The sequence below is a fragment of the Tetrao urogallus genome (assembly GCF_951394365.1).
Source record: "Tetrao urogallus genome assembly, chromosome: 1".
NCBI lineage: Eukaryota > Metazoa > Chordata > Aves > Galliformes > Phasianidae > Tetrao > Tetrao urogallus.
Window position 1 is genome coordinate 166,593,940 of NC_136813.1, and position 27,234 is coordinate 166,621,173.

Genomic DNA, 27,234 nt, shown 5'->3' on the forward strand with positions numbered 1-27,234 from the left:
GAGCAGCCCTTAAATGCTATTAATATAATGCTACAAATATATATTATATATATGTATACAAATATATATTATATATATGTAATATAAAAATATATAATACATATATATTAAATTATGAAAGAAAAGATTTAATACCTAACTGCCCAGAGCAATGAGTAAACATCATTATATTGTTACATATTAACAGTACATATTAACAGTTTTCAATGATGCAGGGAAAAATAAAGGCTAAATGACAGTCCGAAGACCAAGTAATTTCATTTCTTCCTTTTCTGCTCCAAAAACAAAAAGGATATATTTGTATATTTATTCACGTGTGTGTATGAAATTCACCTGTCTATTCTTCTATTCTTCTGGCAGCCTGGTCTAGTGGTTGACACATAGCAGGGGGGTTGAAACTAGAAGATCATTGTGGTCCTTTTCAACCCAACCTTTCTTTCTCTTCATGGACCTCAATTAAACATTAGGCAAACTAAACCTAATGTAAAATAAAATCATCTCTCCGTATTGTGGTTCTGAATACACCAAATTTTAGAAATTCTGCTCAACAAACTTCACAACTGTGCCTAAGGATTTATCGAACCTTAGAAACTCATTATGGACATAGGAAATCTTTTCCCAGTTTTTCAAATTGTTTGTATAGCTTTAAGACATTGTGCCAATATTATCATTATGTAAATTTACAGAAATACAGTACCTTAATGCAAGAACTCTGCATATAGAAATGGAATCAAAATCAATAGAAACTAAATTTAGGATATTTGCAAGGATGCAAACAATGCTGACGAGTCATGACAAAGCTGTATACCTGGCACCTAACAAGGGATTTCATTGACTTAAAAATTCCCATTCAAGTCCCTAAAATTCCCTCTCAGTAAGTAGTGCAAATAAACTGCATAAACACTATGAGATATGCATTCCATGCATATAGCCACAAAATAAAAACTAAAAGCTAAAGAGCAGGTTGACTATTACAGCATCCTTCCGGTTCATAAATTGCACAGACAGAACTCTGGACTACAATTAGTCACTCCAAAGGAAAAACGCTCAAAAATTTGTAGCTTCCAAAGACAGTGCTGCACAAGTGCAGAACACACTCTATTCTCTTTTCTGTTGATTTTTTTTTAAGCACAGTTGTCCGTGTGAGTCCCCACACTCACAAATCTATTCTTACAAGCCAACATGACAATGAATTTGAAGAAGGGAATAACTATAAACACAGCCTGTATGGCAAAGGTATTGATGCAGCTCCTGCCCATTGATTGCCATTAAGCTGCTAAGGATAGAGACATTCTTGCAAGAGAACACAGAATCACAGAATTGTAGGGGTTGGAAGGGACCTTAAGAGATTATCGAGTCCAAACCCCCTGCTAAAGCAGGTATCCCACAATAGGTCACATTGGTAGGCATCTAGACAGGTCTTGAATATCTCCATGAGAGGAGTCTCCACAACTTCTCTGGGCACAATGTCTCCCAGTGCTCTGTCACCCTTACCATAAAGCAGTTCTTCAGTATGTTACTATGGAACTTCCTCTGTACAAGTTTTAGACTCCATGCCCTAGCGCTACACACCACCTAGAAGATCCTGGCTTCATCCATTTGCCTCCTACCTTCCCCTAGATATTTATAAACATTTATCAGATCCCCTCTCAGTCTTCTTTTCCCCAGGCTGAACAGACACAGGTTACTCTTCCTTTCTTCATATGGGAGATGCTCCAGGCCCTTTATCATCTTGGAAGCCCTCTGCTGGACTCCTAGGAGATGCATATCTTTTTTGAACTGGGGAACCCAGAACCAGACACAGTAGTCAAAATGTAGCCTGACCAGTGAGGAGGGGGAGAATCAATCCCCTTGACCTGATCACCACACTTCTTTTAATGCATCCCAGGATATCACTGGCCTTCTTGGCCAAAAGAGCACACTGCTGGCTCATGGCCAGTCTGTTGTCCACCAGAACCCTCAGATCCTCTGCAGAGCTCATCTGCAGCAGGTTATCCCCTCACAAACACAAAAGACAAAGTTTTAGTTTTCCTGAAGGATATCCTGTTTCCAAGGACACAGACAGTTTTTTTTAGGAATGATCTATCAAGTGGGAAAATCTGCATGAAAACATCTGTTTTATTGGACAGTGATTCTTGCATCTTAGTGAAAACAAAGAATAGTCACAACCGTCTGATGAAATAACTATTATATGAAGTAACTAGATCAGAGAAAAAACAGATTATTTTTTTTCTAATTGAGCAATACTGGAATACACATACTGTCTCAGAAAAAAAAAAATAGCAAGTGAAAAAACTGCATGGAGATGTGAACAGCTCCTTTGAAGCTGAAAGGTTTCTCCAATAAGTGCATGAACTTGACAATAGAAGTACATAAATTTATACTGTGATCACTGCATTTAATAGCTGCTGATAGACTTTATTTCTAAGAATTCTTTATTCCTTTTTTGAACTCATTTATATTTTTATCCTTCATATTCTGTGGCAAATGTTTCTGCAATTTGATGATGCACTTCATAGCAAAATTAAAAAAGATACTGATACTTATTTTGGACCTACGGCGCAATAATATAATGATCTATCTCTGCATTGTCATGCTTTGAGAAAAAGCAAGTAAATATCTCCTTATTCATATCTCCAGAACAATTTTGCAAAATATAGCACTAAAATGCAACATTGTTTTGCTGAAGCATTCAGTATTTAAAACACTAACTCCTAAATAGCCTAATAACATTTTAGAATTATGCATTTTAGGGGCTCACAGGTAATTTCTAATCCAGCTACAGTGTTACGAAAAAAATAAAGTCAGTAAAGAAGCAGAATCCAAACTCTTGCAGACGTGGACCCAGATGGAGGCAAAATTAGTTCAATAAGTCGCTGAATTGACTTAATTTTAAATTTTATTAGTTCAATCCCAATTTTAATACCATAAACCTTCATTTATTTGTGTTACTGAAAACATACCATAACTCAGCCATCCATGATAGATTACTATAGATTTTTGAATTTCCACTGGTGCATTTAAGATAAATGAGTTTTAATATGTTTAATTTCAAAATATTCAAAGTGCTTTATAATACCAACTTTTTTTTAAACAAATTACATTATATTAACTTTTAAAATATAGTCTCCCTTGGCAGAATTATAATTTAAATACTCTTCAGGAATCACTGTAATGATTTCCTACTTAAAGTTAATTCTCCCATGAATCCATCTAAGACAAAACAAAACCTGATTTATGGGATCCACACTGCAACATTATCTGTATACAAGCTGACCTATAGCTTCACCTCTCAAAGGCTAAATGGTGATTTTCTTCTCTCTCAGTTCCCATCAGGCAGACATTACAGTAGCCTATTCAAATTAAATTATGAGATGTACATTTATAAAAATGTACTATGATATTTGAGGGATTTTCATGACACTACTCAATACATTTCAACTGGACTGCCAACTAAACTGGAAATAAGATCAGAGAATTGAAATGCCAGGATTCTTACTCAACAAATATGTACCACTTTTCAATCTATCATAATATACTTCAAAAACTGAAGTACTGTGTTGCACATAATTTCTGAAAAACACAAAGTGAAAGGTCAGAATAAACCCATCGCAACGTCTCACCTAAATTTATTTTCAAAAAGTTGAACTTTATTATTTTCAAAATGTAGTTTTTCTTTCTTCATTTATATAATGCGTTTAGAAACATACTGAAAAACTGAATTTTTCTACTGTGAACTACTAACTTCGGAACATAAGTCAAAATACAAGGAACCTTCTCTACAATATTAATGGCTCTATGTGGTCTTTCTTTACTTTCAGTTATTAATGAATAGTAAATACTAACTTATTTTAATTAATAGAGTAAGAAAACACAGCTTTCTTGTGACAAATTATCCTTAATCATGCATCAAACAGATAAAATAAAAAATTCATTCAGCTATGAAAGCACTACCAAAGACTAACAAACCATATTGTCTATCACCTATCTAGTGGAGCGCTAAATGAAAATTCCTTCCAAATCATTATTTGCATAGATTTCTCTACTATGAAAGTCTACTCACCACTGAAAGTGTGCATTAATTAATTCTGTCATTAGACTTCAACCAAAATTTGCAGAAAAAGACAGACTTCATACATTTCACTGACCTTCCAGGGAAAAAGTACAACTGCACATGTCTGTATATAACCACCATCAAGACTGTCTTCAGACATATCAAACAGAAGTCAAATTCTTACAATTATGTTTTCTTAGTCTGATTAGTCATCTATTTTAATCAAAAATATCCTAGTCACACACCTGCTTGTGGTACCATTAGAAAAATAACATCTATTTTAGAATAATCTTGACAGTTTTGCTATTTTATTACCAAAATTTTTGCTTTACCCTGGCACTATGATGTCTGGCAAGCATTACTTTATTTCCCACATGCACACAAGTGGACAACAGTATAACAAGTTATAATAGCCCAATAATATATTCCTTATCTAAAAACAAGCCTCTACAGATGAAGCAAAAGACTGTGGGACAACTTCCATGTGTTTAAATAGAAATATATATAAATACTTGAATTACTGGTATCAACATTTCTAAAAATAAATTAACCTGTTTTTTCCAAATACAAATGAGGATCATCACTCAGCCTTCTGTAATCGAAGGTGACACACTAACATACAGTTTTGTAAGTATTCTGCATGCACTCTCACAGCTACTATGCTCCAACATCTTTTTCCACTTGGCCAAGAGCACTCACACAAGTTAACAGATAGTTCAGAGTTTTAAGGCTCTGGAATATACAGCATAATAAATTTACTACAGTTGAAATTTATGTTATTAAACATATTTCATATTATCAAAAATTTCATTGAGTTTCAAAAATTCAGGCAAATATATTAATAATATATTATTATCTTAAGGGTGTAGGTTTTCACAAGACATGACTAAGTAGCAATCATTATTTCTATGTTTTTACCCCTTTAATGTGATAGCTAATTGTAGCTGTAGATCTTCATAGTTTTTGGACACCAGATTCTTTTTCTTAATATTTGCTATTTCAGTCTTTTTTTCCACATGAAATATTTGAATTTTCTGCTCAAACTAAGAGGATTTGAAATTTTTCAATAAAACAGAAATCATACGGACTGCAAAAAGAAATAATAATAATAAAAAAAGACACAGACATATCTCATAATACTCCACAGCCCAACATTGTTGCTGTTAAGCAGGGCTCACTGAGGCCACACTCAGATCCTTGATTTGAATTTCAACTTCCAAGTACTTCTTAAGTATTCACTACGTCAGAGCAAGAATTATTATCCAAATAAACTGAGTCCCAGTCTGCCATACTGCCTGTTTTCAAAGTTATTCATATCTTAATGTGGGAAACTAGCGATTTACCCTCCAAACTCAATGCCAATTCTATTCTCTACTTGGGAAAAATAAATCCTTTTAAACAAATGTTTTCATCAAAATGGCACCATTTCCACAAAAACATTTGATTTGCTTCTATTTGTAATTTATTTCCAACCAGCCCCAGTGGGATGGTCTATCTGTTAGAGTAAACCAAGACTTGACCTACATTAAAGTCTACTTTTTTTTGCTTTCTTTTCTCTTCTGATAGAACAATTTACTCCAAATCAGTTCCACTGTATTCCCTACAGATTGCCATAGACTGCAGTTAAAGCAGTCATCTATGAGGGTCCTTTGTCTCAAAAATTAAGTAAGAACAAAAGGATTTCCCCAAAACAAACAAAAAGATTAAAAGAACTCAGAAAGTGTGCCAACCACAGTATGAAACAGCAGCTCTAATTCTCTAACTGAAAAATCATAGCCTTCTTATTTTAAAAATGCTGTACAATTACCTGTCCTGATACGTGACAGATATTCTAAGAAACAAGCATTATTTGCACCCATAAACATTTCACAAGAGTGAGTATTATTGCGTATCACTTTTCTCATTAAAAAGGAGACAGGTACAACACTGACATCCCTTTTAAAAGGAGACAGAAAATACTAGAAAGTTCTTGTTGTCTAGGATACTAATTTAAAATCCACTGAAAAGCTGCACTATTATAAAGACTCAAATGCTATGGCTTAAAACACTTACTTGATAATGTCTCCTTCAAGAGCAATCACTCGTTTAATGATCTTCTGTTCAGGGTTTCTAGGAGACCTAAGACAGGGGATAAGGTTATACAATCAGTAATGTTCCCATTGTTTTAAGAAAATGAAAAGAAATTCCACAAAGAAATAGACATTATTAAAGTCATTAAGAGATTCCATGTTCTCTTTGATATAGCATCAATCATGATGTTCCACTGAAGTGAAGCTACTACAATCATTCTCATTGCAAGCCATTATTGAAAAGCAGATGCTGAAAAATGACCTGCATACAAACACTACAATAACTGACATACTCATATATTTTATCATGTAAAGCACAGTTCACACCATTAGAAGTACAATGTATCCCTACCAGTGAAGAGAGTACCTTTGCAAATAGATTCATATAATAAAACTGGAATTTTCCATCAAAAGCTAACATCACATTGTGTTTAAAAATTCATCTGACTCACTCACCTTGGGCAAAAAAGAATCCCCCACTTTAATATTGATAACTATCACTAATTCAGGTAAACCTTGCCTAAGTAACTGTGGATAGTTTAAAAAGACATGTAAACTTTTCTGAAAGTATATAATACCTATAATACCATGCCTTCTTTTCAATTTCTTTCCCTAGAATCATGTTTTATTGAGTGAATTATGGCCACACATTACACAGTATTATGAAAAAGCAAAGTTGAAGTTGCATACTCAATCTGAATAAACCAAGTTCCTGCATGAATATTAAGAGACAAGATTACTAGAAGCGTTATTCTATCTGAGTTTTGATAGACTAATGCACACCACAGTCTTACTTTTCTGCATACTATGATTCTATACCTCATTTTATTTCATTTTTTACTTTTAATTTTGCAAATGTGGTAGAGTTCTTTTATGTTCTTAAAAACCTACTTATTTGCTGCTTGTATACTGAAAAGGTAGTGAGGAAAAAAATGGATTTGACTTTCTGCTGATGCTTGAGTTCTTTATTTTAGACTCCAAGTCTGCTAGAAATGCAATTACAAGGGGTTTACATTGCTGGTTTTGTTTCAGAAAACACTAGTCATGCCATCTTCACAACGATCCAATGTACATTCAAGCTCACCTCTGGTCAACTGGTAGCACACTAAGATTACGTGTTCTTAAAAAGGAATGCTGAAATGAATCTGGACGAAAAACTCATCAGTAGAACTGTATGATTACTGGCATTTGCTGTTCACTTGCTCTTACAAAAATTGAAAAGGAAAATTGCTTCAGGCTAAGTAAAAAATAAAATAAAAATTTAATACACAATCAAGTGCTTAAAGAGTTTCAAAAATCTTATTTTTGTGTCAATACTTTTGAAACTTATTTATATTTCATTGTAATGACCTAAAATTGAAGGATTATAATTTTAAATTTCAGAAGAGCTGGTATTTTCCCTTCACTGTTTACAAAGCCCAATAACCTTATTTTCATAAAAAAGTACTTTGATTCCCTTAGAATTTTTAAACCATTTTAGCTGAATTATTAACAGAAAGATTTATTTTTATCCACAGTATTCTATGTTCCATTTAACTCTTGTCTTCCATGTTCCTGATCATGCTGAGAACACATAATTGATTTTTTATTTTATTTTTAACATATCAGTCTTGGGTAGGATTAATCAAATTTTAGATGCATATATGATTAAAACAGGTGGAGTATCCACAGCACTTTCTCATACTGTTCCCTAACAGGTTTCAATGTGTACTCTATCGAGTAGTGACCATCTGCCATTCTAAATTAGAAGGCAGCCTAAATAAAAATATTTTATTATTACAAGTGTTTATACATTTAAAATATTTGCAAAAAATACTTCTGTGTTTATTTATTTCTTTTTTTATTCACTTGGACTCATATTGTAATGTTTTCATGTAAAACTGAACTGATGGAAAAAAGTCCACAGCGTATGTGATGAATTGTATATTCCTAAAAACTGAATGAAAACAATTTTTTTTCTGTTCTTTGAAACTTCTCTTCTGGTATAACTCTTCAAAGTTTGTTTGCAATTTCCCATGTAAGCATTTCCATTTGATTAGTATATGTATACATATATTGCAGTGTAAGTATAGATCTCTACATTAATTTGCCTTCATTTTGGGGAAAAAATAAAAAAAAAAAAAAAACAACATGATTTTGAATAAGCATCACTTTAAATCTGAGATATGAGTATCTGTTCTAATGAGTGGTTACCTTTCTGCTAGTACCTATACATTACAGAAAGAAAAACTAATGCCTGCGTCATCATTACTTTGGATTAAAGCCTCTCACGTTGGTCCACTTGTTTGAAAAGGAAATAAGCAGTTTAGGATAAGAAGACATGGAGGTGAATCATAGAGTGATGAGGGCAGATGCAAATTACTTATTCATCATTAGCAAGCTCTTCAAGATACAACTTCCAGCCTACACAGTATTCTGGCAAAGGTTTCCTTTTATCTATCCAAATAATACTGATAGAAAAAAAAAAAAAAAAACAACTGAGAACAGGAACCACCTCCCACTAACACACATTTAGTTCTAAAGTTAGGAGATATACTACAGCAGAAGAGCTGTGAAGAGTTCATTTTCCTTATCAACAATGACAACAAAATGCATTTCAGAGCTGAAGACACTAATGTCATCATGGAAAGAACACAGTGAGAAAATGAAGACTAGTCAGACACAACTACAGCTAGATTTTATAGGTGAAGCATCCCAAAACCAGTCCGAAATTGAGGATTTACAAGCTTATAAGATGATACAGTTTAGTGAGTAGGGGTATAATAGTAGTTGCAAATACATAAGAACTTAAGACCTTGTTCTATACCAGGTAAGTATTAATAAGTATTAACAATCTTTTCTAGTTATTATCTCACTGCTCCAGTAAAAATGAAATGTCATTTATATTTTTATTTTTAATGATACGCTCTTACAAAAAATGTACAGATATATACATACATACACATAAACATTCATAAAAATTTGTACAAGCACGCATTCCACCGTGTTCAGCTTTGCATCAGGGAATTTACACTGTAGAATAGCAGTTCTACTGAGCACATTTACCTTGAAAGAAGATGAGAGGAAGGCTGATGACCCTTCCGAAGGATTTCCTGATTGATCAACTGAGTACTTTGTCATGATATTGCTCCAAAACTTTTCCTTTTCCATTATTTGGATTATTTATTCTAATGCATACTAGTGCTTAGCACAATTTTCCATAACTGCTTCATAAGCTAATTACAATTTTATCAATGATTAAACTTGCATAGCATTTCCATATTTTTACTTGACCCTTATTTATTTAACTGTATTCAAAAGTGCACATAATAAATCATGCTGAAGAGCTTAGAACTAAAGTTTCTACAGGCTTTTCTAGAGAGAGTGCTTTTTAGTCTGTATTTTGAGAGCCCAGTAAGATAAATGAAGAAAAACAGCTGATTTGCTTCTACTCTCCAAAGGAATATATTAATATGTATAGCCAAGTGCTATGTGACATTACCCCCTGTCAAAAATGCAGTCTCTGTAATTGATTAAAAAAAAGGAACCAGAAAATGTTCTAACACAATGCAGACACACCAAAAGCAATTACATTTTTTGATAGATATTAGCACAACAGCTATCAGTAGAAGAAAAAAAATCAGAGTTGAATAACAGTAAAATCTAACTAAATAAATGCTACTTCATAAAAGAACTGTTTTCCTTGAAGGAGCACTCAAAATTTCTGGGCACATACACCAGAAAAAAAAGATCTTGATTGTGAACTCATCGCCATTATCCTAGTCAACCTGTACAGCTTTTGTGCTCACCTTTTAAAATAATTTAAATTTTGATACCTCTGATAATAGCATTTTATATAGGATATTATAAGGTATTTATTAAATAGTTGAAGATGCCTAAAGCTTGTGTTGTGTTTGTATGTACATATCTGTTTACATGCATCTATATATTACTGCTAGCACACAGCTTTACTTTTTCATGAAATAGAAGGAAGACATTTAGCAGCAGCTGGAAATTTGCCTTCGGATTATTCATAGTTTATTTTTATGCAATTTCTTCATCATTGACCTGGCTGTAACTGAAACAATGAACGCTTTACTGTCCTAGCATGAAAAAAAAAATGAAGTAATGGAGGCCACCTTCTTTACAGACATCTTCTCTGCTTTGATTTACATTGTTAATGACAGATAATAAGGTTTTAATTCCATAAAACAAGATGATTTGGAAGCTTCTGAGATCTTAATCTAAAGCTATGATCCAAAGCTATTCACCCTGCGACCTCTTCATTTCCCCAAATTAATTCCTCTCTGATCTTAAAATTCCAACACAGTTACAGTTAACACTTCTGGGCATTTCCAGAACTGCTACCAAATGAAAAATGAGTTGTTTATCTCCTCCTTTAGCCTTCTGGGGATCCATAAAATAGCCAGAGCAGTAACTAAAATGCAGCTGAAGCCCAGAATAAATGTTATCAATATACCTACAGAATTGGGAACCTTATAGTACAATTTTAGTGGTTTTATTTTTGAACTATGCTTGGAGGAAGAGGAAAAAGAAAGGCAGTAGAGCTACCTCATGCTTATTTGCTGGCACTGCTTAATAAGGTAAATGGAGTTTTACTTGGCTGCATCATGCTCTAGATGAAGATGCTAAACCTTCAAAAAAAACCTATCTGCCCTTCACCTATGATGAAGGAGCTTCCTATTAGGAGCACAGTTTCATACAGTTGAAAATACGTAGTAGTATCTATCCTTTCATTCCTCCTAATACTACAGCTAGGACTAAACAGATTTAATAGATCCATTTATAAAAGTCAAGTGCAATTTATATGGTATATGAACAAATTTTCTAAATAAAAAACGTTCATGTGTTCGTATTTTCCAGTCCATAATTACTATTTCAATTCCATAATTCTTTATGCAGAGAAACACCACAGTTAATAGTTTGATTTAAACTTCTCAGTTTTTGTTTTTTTTTTTCTTTCTGTAAATGTTTTATTTCCTTCTAATTCCAGCAGATACTGAAGCTCATAATACATATAATATTTAACCTACAATATAGCAGGTTCTGAGAAAATTTCTATATTGTGGAAGATAGCATATGATATAATAGCTGTCGTTGTTGCTAAATTCTACTGTACAGAACTCTATATAATTCTGTTACATAGAATTGTTGCCAAATTCTATTTTACAGAATTACAAAGAACTGTTGCATTGGATGTTTCTCGTACTCAGGCCCAGTATCTGTATTCAGTTTCAAGCAAGATATTGACAAACTGGATAAAATGAAGGGCTGCCAAAATGATAGTAACAGAAGAGTAATGGCTAAGGGAACGGGCTTTACAGATCAGAGAAGAAGCATGAGGTTTAACTGCTATCTGGTGAGTGATTAGAGAGAAAGGAGTCAGAATTTTCTGCGAGGTGCAAAACAGAAGGAGAAAAGGAAATAGCATGAGTTGCAGCAAGGGAAATTCCAGATGGACATGAGAAAAAAAAAATCACATTACATGTGGTTAAGCAGCACTACAGGCTGTGCAGAGAGACTGAGAAACTCAGATGCACAGAGCTCGACTGGACACGTCTCTGAGGAGCCTGACCCATCTTTGGAGCTGCCCTTGCTCTGAGCGACTGTTAGGACTACACGGTCACCAGAGGTGCCTTCCAACATTATCTTGCACTCATAACTATGAAGAGCCTTTAGTCCCATTCAAATATAAGAATTATGATGCTGATACTTTAGAAAAAAACAAAACAAAACAAAACAAAACAATACAACAGAATGCAGTCTCTGCCAAAAGAGAGCAGACTGAGGCTCTTAATTAATGTTCAAAGATTTTTATTTTATTATCTGTCTTTTTGGACAGCACCTAATTCTACCATAAAGCATCTGTAGAGAAGATTATGGTATAATCTTAAGCATCCTGAATAACAATGAGCCTAACATAAAGAGAAATTATTCCCAAATTTAATTATCCTTACTACTAGGAAATTGCATCTGCATTCAAAATGGAATTTGTCCAACTTCAATTTCAATTCCATGCCTCCTCCTCCAAGGCAGAAAAACCTTCTATGTTTCTTTTCTTCCTCATGGAGAAAGATTTAGGCACAACAGTTTTCTTAAATTTTTCTAAGATACATCAGCTCCTTAAGCTTCTTAGTGTACAGTTAGTTTTCCAATTCCAGGATCACTTTTGTGACCACACTTCTGACATTTCCAATTTCTTTGTGGTAAACAAAGAAGTAAGGTAAACAAACCTGAGAAGCCAGTATGATTCAGCTGGGCTTACTACTATGCTGAATAATAGACTAAGAAGAGTAACCTGTCCAACCTTAAGTTGGCTCAATGCAAAATCTCTTTGATTTTTTTAAAATTTTCCATTTATTTTATATGTTTAGGTAAAAGTATCATTGTTTTCATACTGGGAGATGATACTGAAAGGATAACAAAGCGCTATCTAAACAATTCTCTGAGTAATTTCCTTGCTAAAACACTCTGCCAATATGTTTTGATTATTACTTACAGTTCATATTTTGAATATGGATAGTAAACATGTCATTCAGGTCATGCTATAACAAGAAAGCTGCTCTATCAATTTATTAATTTATTAATTAATTATGTTGTTCACAGGCTTAAACAATGATTATGAAGACAACTGACAAAAACAGTATTTGAATTGGGATTGCAAAGCAATATGATAGGAGTATCACCATTCATAGATTTCTCCCAAGCCATGTCTACATCCTTGCAGCTGAACTGAACCACTTCATAATGTTCTGGGTACCTCTCCCTATACATTACAGAAGTCACGGGATCTGGCCCTTCCGGATGGGCAGTCTCTTCTTACTGCCTTGCAGTGGGTGCTGGAGGGTGCTTTCCTAGCCGTACCAAGCTTTACGGGTTTGACTCGGTCTCAGGAACTCTCTCTCATCTATTTTATTTGATTAGTCTCAATTTCAATTAGATTGTATTACGTTGTGTTATCTTGCATTCTGATATCACAGTTAGTAAAATAAGTTTTCCTCCATAGATCGTTGCCGCTGTTTTTTTCTTTTCCTTCCTTGAGCCAAGTTTCCATCTCCTTATCCCTTTTCCCTTTCCCTTCCCATTTTGTGGGGGCCAGAGGGGGGCCCAGGGGTCCCCCTGTCACAGGCATAGATTGATCTAGTTAACTCCGTGACACCATTTTTCATCCATAATTTACAAAGCACTTCAAGACAAAAACTGCACCAACTGGTTAAGCATAAGTTCTAGTGATGCTTGATTTCCTCAGCAGCTTCCTGGAAAATATGTACAATAATTAAAAATACAAGGAAAACTACACTTCTAGTAATATCCCATAATTCTTAATTTAACTCTGTATTATATTAGCATTTCTTAGTCAAACCCCTGTTGAAAAGCAAAATTCCTCACTGCCAAAAAGCTATTTTGTTTTCACTGAAAGTAGTGTTTTGCAGTAATTACAGACTGCAAGCACGTACTGCTGGAAAGACAGTATTTCAGTTTTATTCATTTTTAAAATGCGTCAGCACCTAAAACAAAGCATCCCTGAAGCTTCATGGGGAATTTTAAGCACACTGTACACAGAAATAACAATCTGAATATCATAAAGCTTCTGTAAAGGAGTCATATACCTTGTCATATTGCTATGGAACAATTAGGATATGTAAACAACTGCCTCAAGCTCTGCAGTTCTTGGATATCCACACTTCTCTCCCCTTAACCGTTGGTCCCTACTCCACAGAGAGCCCTGGCTCCTCCCTATATTCTGATTTAGTCTTCATTTTTCAAACAGAGTAGAAAACAACAAAACTGACAGTATCGAAAGCAGTTCTTTCTACACGTCGGATCCTGCAATCCAATCAGGGCATCTGAAAAGCTTTCAGAATTATAAGGCAAAGTCAAGATAAAAGAGAGAAGAAAAGAAATCAACTGTGTCTCCATAAGATGATGTTACTTTTCCAAGATTTCAGCAAGCTAGTTAAAGTGAGGCAAGGAAAAAAAAGGAAAACTGAAAACACATTAAAGTGTTTAATTGGAATAAAAATAATTGGTAGATTGCAAAACTAATGACAAATCACCCTGAAAACTGCAAAATCCTATAGTAACTTCCAAGTATAGGTACTTTTCTGAAGTAAAATCTTATTTAATTGGTTCTCGGCATTCCAATCTAACCACTCTGAGGTTAAATGACTCAGCCGCTCGTAATGCAGACTGTGTAATCGCAATAGTTATGTGCACTTGACCTTCCTCCTGTTAACAGAGAGACTCAATTAATTACTTGCTGTTTTAACTGGCCGTTTCACCTTATCTTCACCTTTTCCAAAAGGTTGAAAAACTCTATACCTTAACCTTTGCCTTTGAAAGCGTACATAGAAATATTTATCTAGCAAAGTGGAAGTTAGCACAGTATGCAAATGAGAATATCTTGCCTTTTATGCTTAAGTCAACAACAGTAAAATCTTCATTGTTTCACTAACCGTTATGCTGCAATGTAGGAACCAAATTTCATCATTATTATAGCTACTCAAATATTCTAGTCTTTAACAGAAAGAAAACAATATGTAGCTCTTTTGCAATAGACAAAATAGGGAAAGGCACAATAATCTGCAAAATGTACTCAAATGTTTGAAAATCATTCTCAGGTTTCATGTAGGATACCAGATAGTAACAATTTATTTAGTTTAGATAGGAAACTAACTTGTGATGCTGAAGAATCCTAAGTTTTTGGTCTACCTTTGAAATCACCTAGATACCATAATAACATTGCTTATTACATTTTTCTAAATGCTACTTCAAGCACCTGCAGAGAAAATCTTGTTCTTGATATTTCTGAGAAGCTTGACGCTATGGTCAAGAAACTAAGACTTCCAGGGGAGTTAAGTCTGTTATTGTCAGGGTACAGAAGGAAACAGACAAAGTGGAATGAATCATCTTCTGGAGGAGAATCCTGATTGAGAAAGGGAGCCAAATTTCAGCTTAGTATAGCTATCTCAATAGAAAATGACAAAAGATAAATGTGTTTAAAATATTATTTAATCTACCTTATAAGAATGCAAACGAAATGAAAAAACAAAAAATAAAAGAAAATACAGGAAAGCAAATAAAATATTTGCAGTAAATGGAAGACCAAAACTAAGATAATAGAATATACTCTTAAAATGCTTGTAATGTTTTAATAAAATACTTATAACAATTTAATAAAAAATTATCAGATATTATTTGGATTATGGAATAACTTATCAGGGTGATCTTTGTATTGCTAAATTCTGGGAAGCTAAATGAACGGTATTTTTCTACTTCAATAGTAGACAGAAAAGAGAAGTTTCAACAGCTTTGAGTTTTTGCATTCTGTTTCCTTGTTTTGGCGAGAAATCAGAAGAAAACGAAACAATTTTAAGAACAGAGACATCATTGTCAATGATGGTCACTGCAAATCCAAAGGAGAATAAAAATGCCTTTAAACATCTCTACAGAGGCTGATACAAGTCTTGAACTTAGAATTATTAGCAATTATTTCTGTAAAAATGTCGCACATCCTCTAAAAACGTTTTCTGATATTGTGAGGGCACAGAATGTAACTGAAAATTACAGTGAATGAATCACCTTTTGGAGGAGAAGGTTTTAAGGTATGACAATAAAAAAAAAAAAAAAAAAAAAAAAAAAAAGAACAGTTATAAGACATGGACATGGTTACAAACTCCTACAATGAATTGATACCAACATAACATTTTTTCTTCTTTTAAACTGCTGCTTTTAATTTAGATAGTTTTTGATGAAAAATACCCACAATTAACTGCAGGTGTCCACTCTGCAGATAAACCCAGGATGACTTAAGCACAGATTGGCTACTGACACAAATCCTTGCAATATAGCAGTTACAGGTTTGGCAAAAAAAAAGCAGCAATGAGAAGTATAATAGGGAGTATTTTTCCATATGATATTCTTTATCAAAAGCTGATCTACTATGTCAGCAGGTCATCAAGCATTGTGCTCCATTAGACTCTAATTGCATTATCCTCTACTTGTGTACTTTCATTAGATAGCAGAAGGGATCCTGCAAAATAACTGAGGATATTTCTTTAAGAGACTTCGATCACCTGAGCAAACATGAAAGAAGTCTGAAGTTTGCCAAGAGTAAAATGATGCCCTATGTTGTTTTTTGCTGAAATTTTTAGGATCCTCAGCTGCAAGATACTTCCTGTCTTCCATGATGATAAACATATTTATTAAAAAAAATAAGGGGGAAAATGATATAAACCAGAAGTGTCTACAACAAAGAACAGCATAAATGAGTAAAATATTTATCTTACAGATCATTTTCCCATTACAAAAAGCAGTTTACAAGCTTTAGTGCTCCCCTGCTTTGTGAAGAGCAATCTGCACATGGAGCCCAAGGGCTTGGTCTGCATGCTTGTTTTCCACCTTCCCAGCAATGCTTCTCTTCCTACACTATGGACTGCTCCAGTTATTCCATCCAAAATGTATTATTCACTCTCAGGCAGCAAAAAAACAAACCCTCGCCCATCCAGCCTGTCAAACCCAATCCTGTGTGATAGTTTCCTGCAAAAGGTCCTTGTCACTTTTTTCCTCCAAGTAAATATGTTGCTCAGAATATTGCTAGAAAAGGGAGAGACTGGCTGGAGAAGAAGAAAGCTGAAAAGAATGAATTAAACTTTACATACATTTGTCACACATTCTGATGATGCATTCCTCACTCTCCTCCATAAGGCTGAAGTTCAAATAAGTCACCACATTTGTATCTTTATTAATTTTTCAGATTAGATCCATGTTAGAACTAGGTGAACTATGCAGTCTTACTAAATGTCAAAATATTTATGGCAATTTTTATGTTTCTTCATCCTACCCATCCACCTTTTATTTTTAAAAAGCTTTCCTGTCCTGAACATTTCCTAAGAAAAAAAAAAAAAAAAAAAAAAAAAAAGTTTCCATACAGAAAACAGCTGGGGGGTGACTAAATAGAAAATATATGCTTAGAAGTATTGATGATATAGGCTAGTGTCAACAACTGATATCAAAGAAACCAATTCCTTACTCTTCAGTGAACAGAAATGTTTGCAGTGTTAGCAGCATGAAATCCTAGAAGAAATAAACGCAGGAGGATATGCGGTGGCATTAATGAAACTTCAAAATTTCTACTGGATCAAGGATTCAATCTTTTAAATATGTGGTTCACATACTATTCTGTGTATTTTGGACAGCACTGACAGATTCTGAAATGTGTTGACATTCACTGTACATATTGAGCCTTGTTGACACAGAACATCAGTAAGCACAGAAAAATAAATTCAGATAATTCAAACTTTGCATTCTAAACCGAATGCTTCACATTTTCATGAAAAGCGAATATCCAAAGCAGATTTGAAAAAACAAACTGCCATTCAGCTGAGCTTGAGAGAAGCACTATCAAACCCATTCCTTAAGAAAGTAAGAACAACAGTGCAAAGTACAGGGGTTATGAATATACAAACATCAAAAAAAAAATGTGGAAAATCATACAGATCCTCATGACACAGATGCCTATTGTATATTAGATGCCTATTGTATATTGTATATTATATTATATATTATTAATTTAATTCTCTCCGTACTGTTCTATTATTTATTTTTAATATGTATTTGTTGAAGACAAAGAACATAAAATATATACAGGAATATATTTGAGCTGCAAGGCATGATGTTTTGAGATACTTATGGCTCAAAACATAGCTTTTAAATACATGCTCCAAATGATGCATCACTGCAGAACAGTTACTCACACAGTTCCCTAAAACTCAAGCTGGCAATGTGTTTAGCACATGTAATACAGCAGTAGGACTGTTGAAGCCTTGGTCACAGGATCACAGAATCATTAAGTTTGGAAAAAACCTCTAGAATCATCTAGTCCAACAGTCCACCTACCACCAATGTTGCCAACTAAACCACGCTCCTCAGTACCACAAAAAAATGTGATAAGACAAATAAAACCTCACTTCTTTGAAAGAAATGATGTAAGACTATATAGCAGTATCTACAAGTTTTGGTTTAAGAATTGATTACTTCAGAAATTCCAGGATTAGTGTATGTCTCTTTAATTGAGATAACAATTGAGTTAACACTTATGTAACTCTCTACAATCTAAGCACTTAGTGACAATATAACTTATATTCATTATTTACAATGTTAGATCAAAAGCTAACAGTGCATTCATCTCTGCTGTTCACTATGCAGACAGTACTCATTGGGGAAATCGTATAAAAATGAATAATTGGAACATAATCAAAATAATATTAAAAAAAAAAAAAAGCTGTTGCATTTGAAAGAGAAGAATTTTCCGTGCTTTAAGTTGCAATCAGTTCAAGTTGGCAAGATGAGTCACCAACAGCAAAACAACTAGCAGCAGCAAGGACTATTCAGCAGGCTAGGATGTCCACGACTATACTTAACTATGTTGTGTAGGAACACATAGCAACTCAAATTCCCGCCTGTTTATCATCTTCTAAGAGGGAAGAAAAAAAGCAAAAACAAAAAAGGAAAAAGAAAGCTTCTCTTCCTTCAGATTTTCACAAGCTTGCCTTTGCTAGGATTAAGCAGTATTAACTCTCTGAAGGCAGTGAATAACATGTAACCCCAGAGAGGCATCACAGAGTCAAGGAAGGTCTGAACTGCTGGCACACTTATGGCTATCTCTCCAATTGCCTTCACTCAACAAAGGACAACACCTGCTACATCCACAGCTGGGTTATTCCAGCCAACACATTCATTATCTGAAAAAATGAATATTTCTTTGGACACTTATTTTTATATTTTTACTTAATGAGGAAAATATGGGGCATGGTTGAAACACCTTACTTATAGTACTGTTGAAACACTGTACTTATAGTACATTATATCCTGTTGTCCACAAAGACGAATCCATACACAAGCCTCTTGTCCCTCTTGTTAGTTTGTACACTGTGACTGTAACCAGATCGCTACTGGATGAAAAATTCTGGAAAACTATGTGGATAACATGTTCTTTTTGAATTGCTATGACTAACAAACATAACTATGCATAGTTTCAACAAGGATTTTCTTCACGTGGTCTCTAGCATGAAAATAAAATGTATAGCCTGCATATCCATCCTGAAACTGAAGGCAGGAATCTAGAGCAGATTCAAGGCCAGACATCTCAAAGAAACCTGACAGTAGTCTGTGTCAGGTTCACTTCAGTCGAGGTAGACTGAAAGTAAGCAAGCTATTAGTGGCCTAGATTCTGTACTATGTGAATAGATATGCCATTGTTTAGGCACAGTAGTGACAAAATGTATAGTGATTTCATAGCTTATTCCTCTGAGATCTTTATTTGTTAGTTTGCTCTTCACAGTTAAGGGTCAATAAGGAAAGGAAATAATAATGAGTTTGATTTCTGACACATGACAGAGTTTGTACATACATGCAAGTATTGATTCAATCATGGGAAGTTTCTGCTTACACCTCTGCAAAAGTGCAAGATATATTAGATGTCTGATGGTATTTATACTCCTGATTGTCACTAGTCATCACCAAATGCAGGACAAACCAAGGTACTCCAGCTCCTAGTAAAAGAGGGATATTTAAACATTCACGTTTCTTCTTATGCTTCACTAAGTTATATTTGCAAGCCTATACCTTGGGTGAACTCAAAGAAGTGACTGTAGTAGCCAGAGGAAAAACATTTGAAAGAGTGACAAAAACATGCTCAAAAATATGTGCAAAAAGTGTTAAAGAATATACAAGAATATAGTTAAGCCTAAAAAGAAAAATGTGACTGTGACTGTTGTTTGTGCCAGTACGATATAAGGAAACAAATAACAGATTTCTCTCTTATTCTCTTTCTTATTTTGATGCATTGTAATGGCTAACTTGTATGAATTTTTTACACTGGAGTGCAAGTAGAAACATTTTAAAAGGTAAGATATGCAAGCAGGAAGCCTGTTTAACAGCATATAAACCACTTAATAAAAAGTATAGTTATATACTTTATACATAGAAAGCATAACTCAAGAACTACATATTTACTTGATGTCATGAGAAAAGAATTTCATGAAAAAAAAATTCAGATTCCTAACACCCAGTGCAGGTCCATCCAACTGACTGTTAGATGAGTAAACAATTTTCTACAAACACCGTTGATAGATCTCAGACCACATTTGTTCAGATATTCCCATCTTCAGTGAAATACTATGTCATCTACAAAATCCAATAGAGTTCTGATAAGACACTTGCCAGCTTACAGAAAAACTCAAGCTACCTTCATAAAAGGCTAAATATAAACAACTAAAAAGTACGTTGATTACACTGAATGGTCTCTACAACAATGTTCCCTCAAAAACAGTTTTGTAAGCTACAGTAACAGCTCATAACTGTATTAGGAAAACAAAAGTAATTTTCCTTTTCTTAAAATATTAATGACATCAAGAGATTACTTTTAGAGATAAGGTGAAAAGAGGAAAAAAAAAATAAACTAGAATTTTTATTGCCAAGTTCATTTGTGAATAAATGAGTTTTTGATTGCTGGCAGCAGTTAAGTGAGAAATAATGTATCTTCCAGAAAGACTTTAGATTGTAAGTATCTTAATGAGACAGATGCAGTCTTCTCTGTAACTGTTGAATCACAATGTCTCATTCATGTATTGGAGCAGAAAATATAAGAATGAAATTAAAAAGGCCTTCTCCATTTCAATTTAACAAGCCTTAAAAAGGATAATAAATTCTGCAAAGAAAATTAGCAATAAAAACACTAGTGCACACTGTGTATTTAATTTTTTTTTTATTATGTATGGAATTACAACCCTGTACTCAACTGATCAGTTTATAATTGTACATATTTTGGAAAGTAGTACTACAGTTCAAATGAATTTTTTTAAAATGAGCTGTTGTATTGGATGCTCAACACAAGACGTCTAAGGGCCTCATTATTTTTTTGCTTAAGACCTTTTCCACTTAACGTGGACACAAAAATCATTCAGTGTATAACAAAAACTGAGTTTCCCAACTAGTACCTACGTGAAGGACTTTTAACTGTGCACTACACATAAATTGTCAATACTTCTATAACTTATCTTGCATTTCTGAATTAATATATTCTGTGCATTCAACAGCAAATAATGATGAGACAACGGCACATCTTTCATTACACAGAGATATAGTCTTCTTTGCCACCAGGAAATGCTATAGTACCTTTTTTGAAATGCTTTAGAGACAAATACATTTTTCTTTCTTACAGGACACTGCTAGCCCTAAACCACAGTTCTGACTTCCCAGCGTATATCTGCCTCATACCTGGAGACCGGCAAATCTCTTGGCTGCTCTGACCACATTCCTTGGCTGGCCTCATGCTCCTTGTTGAGGGGCTGCAGGCCTGCCTGAGGCAGGTACTGCCATTTTGCTGACTGTAGCTCCCTGTGCTCCTTCTCTTCTCATCCACTCCAATTACTCTCTGTGGGTTTACTGTTGCAACTGTTTGAACTGTCTTGCCACCTGCGAAAGTAAGACTGTCTTTGTCTTAATTCAAATAGCACTAAAGCACCAGAGAGATCTGATCAGCACTAAGAGGCTTCAACATAGCTAAAATAAATTTTAATTAAGAAATTTAAATTCTCCAATGTAGATGAATGTAAACCAGTTTAACAAAGCTCTAGTTCATTTCCAAGAGAGCTCTGGATTCTTCTCAGTTAAGCAGAAACTGATATTCCTTGAGGACGGCAAATAAATGAAAGCTTCTGGGTACTGAGTAAAACATTTCATCGGTCAGCTGGTAAAATCCTTCCATAAGTTAGATGAATAAATCTGGGCAAGAAAGGAAATCCTTATTTTGAGAGCGAATGAGGAAGCTTCCCCAGTGTTGACACCTGTGCTAGACAATAAGGAACTGTATGCCAAAAGCCACACAATTAAAGCTGTGGAAGAGTAGGACACTAAGGTATCCTACACTGTAAGATGGAATGGATGGATCAGCAGAGAGACAGAGGGACTAACACTATTTTAGCTTTAAGTAACCAGAAAGTTTTGGCATGGCTGGATGATTACAGCTGAGATGGTTTATGAAGACATTATGAAAAGCTACCAATTCTGATTAAAGTCAGTGATTAAAGGTATTCGTGAAACTACTCAAGCAGCATGAAATAAAATATTAGACTTTTTTTAATTACCAACGAGATGTGCAGTATAAGTAGCTGTACGATTAGTATTTAAATTGTTATAACTCATTTCCTTGTAAGGGACTGATTGCACTCAGATACACGCAGTCTTTGCTTAAATCAGTTCAAGTAAATTTAAGGTTTGGTTTACTCAGTTGATGATCAACTTTACGAAAAACAGGGCCCATTATCTACCAAGTGTGGTTTCCCATTTGGCTGTCATGAGGCATAATAATTATGGTAACAGGAGGGAAAAGATTGGGTCTTGATAGCATCCTGCATCGATGCCTCTGTGTTCATCATCATTTGTGTACAGATTAACACTCAGTTTCAGATCACCAACCTACTCGCTTACCCAGCTACATTCCTGCTATTTTCAAGTACACTGCTTCATTAAACCTTAAAAGGACTCCAATTGCAGGCAACAGTTGGGAAGTGTTTACACCTTTTTTTCTACACTGCAATTAATAAGAAATCTTCAGAGTCTTACTCTTACCATTTCAAAATAGTTAATTTCAGTTTATTTTTTTCTGTGAAGAAGGGTAAAGCTTATTTTCTCCAACTTGGTAGAAATATGGATTGAGAATCTCTACCCTTAAATGTGGAAAAGTGAAATTTTCACGCTGTTTACTGAAGGAATAAATGGCCACTGCAGCCACAAGCGATTTCGCAGATTACAGAAGGCAATGAGACAGCTCTAAGTAGATTTTCTCACTTTGAATAATACTTGCTGAAGTCAAGTCCCATAGGAATAAACAGACTTGATAGATGATGTATACACATGTATTGCACAAACCTATTATCTGCATACATAACTGCATATTGAATTTTCTGAGAGTTGAAAAATCACATAAAAGTATTTGCAATTTTCAACTTTTTATAAAATAAGTGAATATCAAGCTATATTCAAATACTTAAAGAAGTAATCACATCATTAAAACTTAGAAATTAAATTATCTAGTACAAGTGAGGGTCAACATAATATTGGTATCATTACCTAATATTAACCACTTAACCACTGTTTTTATAAAATCTCACTTGTCGGAATGATTTGCCAGTTTCCACAGATCAGTACATTTTTCACAATGCAAGTTAAGTGCTAATAACTCTGACTGAGCTCCAGTAAAGTATTCCAGGTACGATCACACAGAGGCCCACAGACACCGAGGGCTGAGGAATACCCTATTCCATTTCCCATGTACAAAAAGCAGCAGAAATGATCAGACTTGGCAGAGTTCTTTCTTGGAATCTTTCTTCACAGCAAGATTCAATCTAGAGTACAAACACACCTACTCAAGTAAAAGAGCTTGAATGTAGTGTGTTCTAATTCTGCTTAGGTGGAAGGCACTTCCTAGAGTTTTCCTATCAGTTAGAATGCATGTACCATCTCCTAAAGTGGACAAAAAAATGAACGTTAGTAAGACTGTATACTCTCTGCATTACATAGAAGCTCATGTGTACAGAGTATGACTATTTAGTTTTCTATAACAAAACAAAACAAACAAAAAAAAGCAGAAGGTCCTTTCCTGTTCTTATTTTTTTTCTTGACAAAGTATATTACTCAAAGCCTATCTACTTTTCAACAGGTCTAATATAAATATCTGCTGCTCATTAAGCAATTAAGATAGAAAAAAATGAAATTACATGTGCACAATACCAATATGAACAGTGTACTGTCTCTTTATATACAAATAATCAAGTTTCCAATTTTAACGCTAAAAGCCAGAGTTAATATGCGTGCTTCTGAAGAAAAGGGAAAAAAAATAGCTGTAACTTAGTTCTCAGTTTAGCTCTCACATAAACAAATGGTAGAACTTCCCCTGATGAAGGTAGGCCATGACCAAGCCAGTCAATCTCACTGTAAATCCTTAGGACTGTAGTAAGTATCAGACTGTAAACAACTATGAAAATGTAATTTACGAGCTGAATGTCAAACACAGTGAGAGCTTTACAATTTAACCAACCAGCTAGTGAATTGTAAAGAGTATGGCACAGTCTTTGTTTCCAAGAATATTTAACTTCCATCCAAAAACTGAAATGCGATTTTCAAGACAAACTCTGACTGAGATAAATACTGAGTCCCAAAGCAGTCTTCTTTGAAAGGAAATAAACATGCTTTTAATTGTTGCCTTTTTTAAAAAAGAGAGTTTTAGAACTCCTGGGGATCTACCTGAACAATCTGCAGACAAGCAAATGATGCCTGATTAATTTTGGTAACAGAATGAGAATACAGCAATATGTTACAGCATTTAATACCACGGATTTTCTAGTTAGCAATAATCAGGGGAATTATTCCTTCACTATCATTTTAAGTATGACACAGATGTTTTATTGTCACCCAACAAAATATCACAGTAAAGCATTTTTAAGGTAACCAGTCACCACCTGGGCCTTTAAAAATGAAGTGTGAATAGAACAAATATTTTTCTGTGAAAAATGCTTCTGCCATTGCACCTTTCTTTTAGTTAACTGCACTTCTAAATGTCTTGGCAAGAATTTCACCGTAGACAGCAGATTCATTAGAAGGTTTTAATAAGACCATTCAAGCATTTGTTCACATGAAAAGTTCACCTAAAATTCGGAGCCAATATTAAGATATTTATGATAAAGGATACATTAAAGCACACTACTACTTTTTTCATTTATTCAGATTGCCAACTTCACAGTGAATATATTAGTGTTGTCCTTGTATGTCACTTGCATTCAGTCCCTGGAGTTAAAGCAATTTGGCAAACATTCAGCTACAAATCACTTAGTTAAAATTATCGTTCCCTTGGTGAATATTCATTGGATCAGAAAGGAAATATAAAATGAAAGATAATTATAAGCAACTTGTAGCTACTTGAGCTTTAACCTAACCTTGTTGTTATCCACAAATGACTGTTTTTTTTTCCATTCGTGGGCAAGAATCTCTGCACTGTAACTAATTAATATATAAATAAAACATGCTACATAAACTAAAGGACTATGGAACAATACGTTTCAGGCCACTAAGAGAAGTGAGTGAATTTTTAAAATTAATTCAGTGAAAATTAATTGGACAAATTTTCAAAACAATTCAAAAACCAGTCGAAAGTGCTATGGCTAACAAGAAGTAAGGAGAAATTAATAGCTTCTCAAGGAAAACAAAACAAAACATTAGCAAATATTTTGCCAATTAAATGTGTAATATATGCAACATCAACTGAAGAAAACAGCAGTCAGCTCTGCTATTCTGATCATAATTCAAATTACTGAACTTACTATATGATTACTAAATCACATTTTCTATTTTGCTCAAAAAGGGCAAATATGTTTTCTTAGTGAAATTCAGGCAGGACAGTGTAAGGAATTCAGTTTTATTTGGATGCCACTGAGAATGAGTACATTACAGAGGCAATCTGATAGAATTGTGAATGAAATGATGTCAAAAGAACTGTATCTTTCAGATAAAGTTGAACGAATGCATGGGATGGAATACCACCACCACTGGTAAGACATCTGAAAATATTAATATAAAGCGTCTTCATACCCAGGCCTAAAAACACCTCAAAGACAATACAGCACAATACAGCAAGAGACCATTATCTTTTTTTTTTTTTAAAAAAAAAAAAAAAGACTTAGCTAAATGCAAAGTTGTTGTTTTTTTGGTTGTTGTTGTTTTTTGTTTTTGGTTTTTTTTTTACAAAGGGTCCTATCCTGAAAGAAATGTGATTGCTTTTTATTGCAGCTCTATTCTGGTGGAAAGCATTTAAGGACTGCTGTGCATAACAGCAGTAACTAACAAAACAGTTCCAATGTACATTTCACCTACTTGGAGAGATCACCTTAAGCATATATTCTTTATTGGCTATATTTCCTATTTGTGGTTTCTTTTGATATTTCTGTTACTTTAATAACAGTGTATAAGTCTGAAAGACTTATATGATTTCTTATATTTCACATCTAATTTCTTATAATTCATTTAAGGTAGGCCTCTGGATTAATCGTATTGGTGATGCTGAATTAAAGAATAGTAAAAAAAAATATCTTTTTTTCTGTCTGTCACCACAGAGTGTATGATATTTCTGGATATGTTTTCTATGTCTTGTATTTATTATGGTGAAAATAAATGAAAAAACAATGTGGTGATATATATGCACAGCAGCAACATCTTCATTAAAAAAGGCTGCTGATGACTCAGGTGCTCACTCCCACACAATTTAAATTAGTTTTCTCAAGCTCCCTTAATATCTCTATATCTTTCACTTGCAAAAAGAAAAAGTTTAAGTCCTAAATACCAGCTTTGTAAGTTCATAGAATCATAGAATCATAGAATCACCAAGGTTGGAAAAGACCTAAAAGATCATCCAGTCCAACCGTTCACCTATTCCCAATAGCTCCCACTAAACCATGTCCCTCAACACAACATCCAGCCTTTCCTTGAACACCCCCAGGCTCGGTGACTCCACCACCTCCCTGGGCAGTCCATTCCAGTGCCTGACCACTCTTTCTGAAAGGTAATACTTCCTGATGTCCAGCCTGAATCTCCCCTGCCGTAGCTTGAAGCCATTCCCTCTGGTCCTATCACAAATGACACGAGAGAAGAGGCCGACCCCCAGCTCACTACAACCTCCCTTCAGGAAGTTATAGAGAGCAATGAGGTCTCCCCTGAGCCTCCTCTTCTCCAGGCTGAACATTCCCAGCTCCTTCAGCCTCTCCTCCTATGGCCTGTGTTCCAGACCCCTCACCAGCTTTGTTGCCCTCCTTTGAACACGTTCCAGGGCCTCAATATCTTTCTTGCAGTGAGGGGCCCAAAACTGAACACAGTAAGTTGTCAGCTAACTAAGAAGTAAAACATAAGGAGAAAAGTAACCATGACAGTGAATACAGATATTTGCCATACAAAATTATTACACAGGTTACAAGAGTGATAAAGGTAAAAGAATCCCAGAACCCTGTCATAATTAACAAAACTAAAATTCTATTGCTCCTGCAGAAGCTGGTTAATACATCG

The 27,234-nt window shown here is 34.4% G+C and overlaps 1 protein-coding gene across 1 annotated transcript in view; it reads right to left on the bottom strand.

Moving 5' to 3' along the window:
- Positions 1 to 27,234, bottom strand: part of IMMP2L (inner mitochondrial membrane peptidase subunit 2) — a gene marked incomplete at both ends in the record, with an annotated part of 436,352 nt that overhangs the window by 146,933 nt on the left and 262,185 nt on the right. Inside the window, one exon of the mRNA XM_079549540.1 lies at positions 6,107 to 6,172. Coding sequence (XP_079405666.1) covers positions 6,107 to 6,172 — 66 coding nt within the window. The remainder of the gene's footprint in view (positions 1 to 6,106; positions 6,173 to 27,234) is intronic.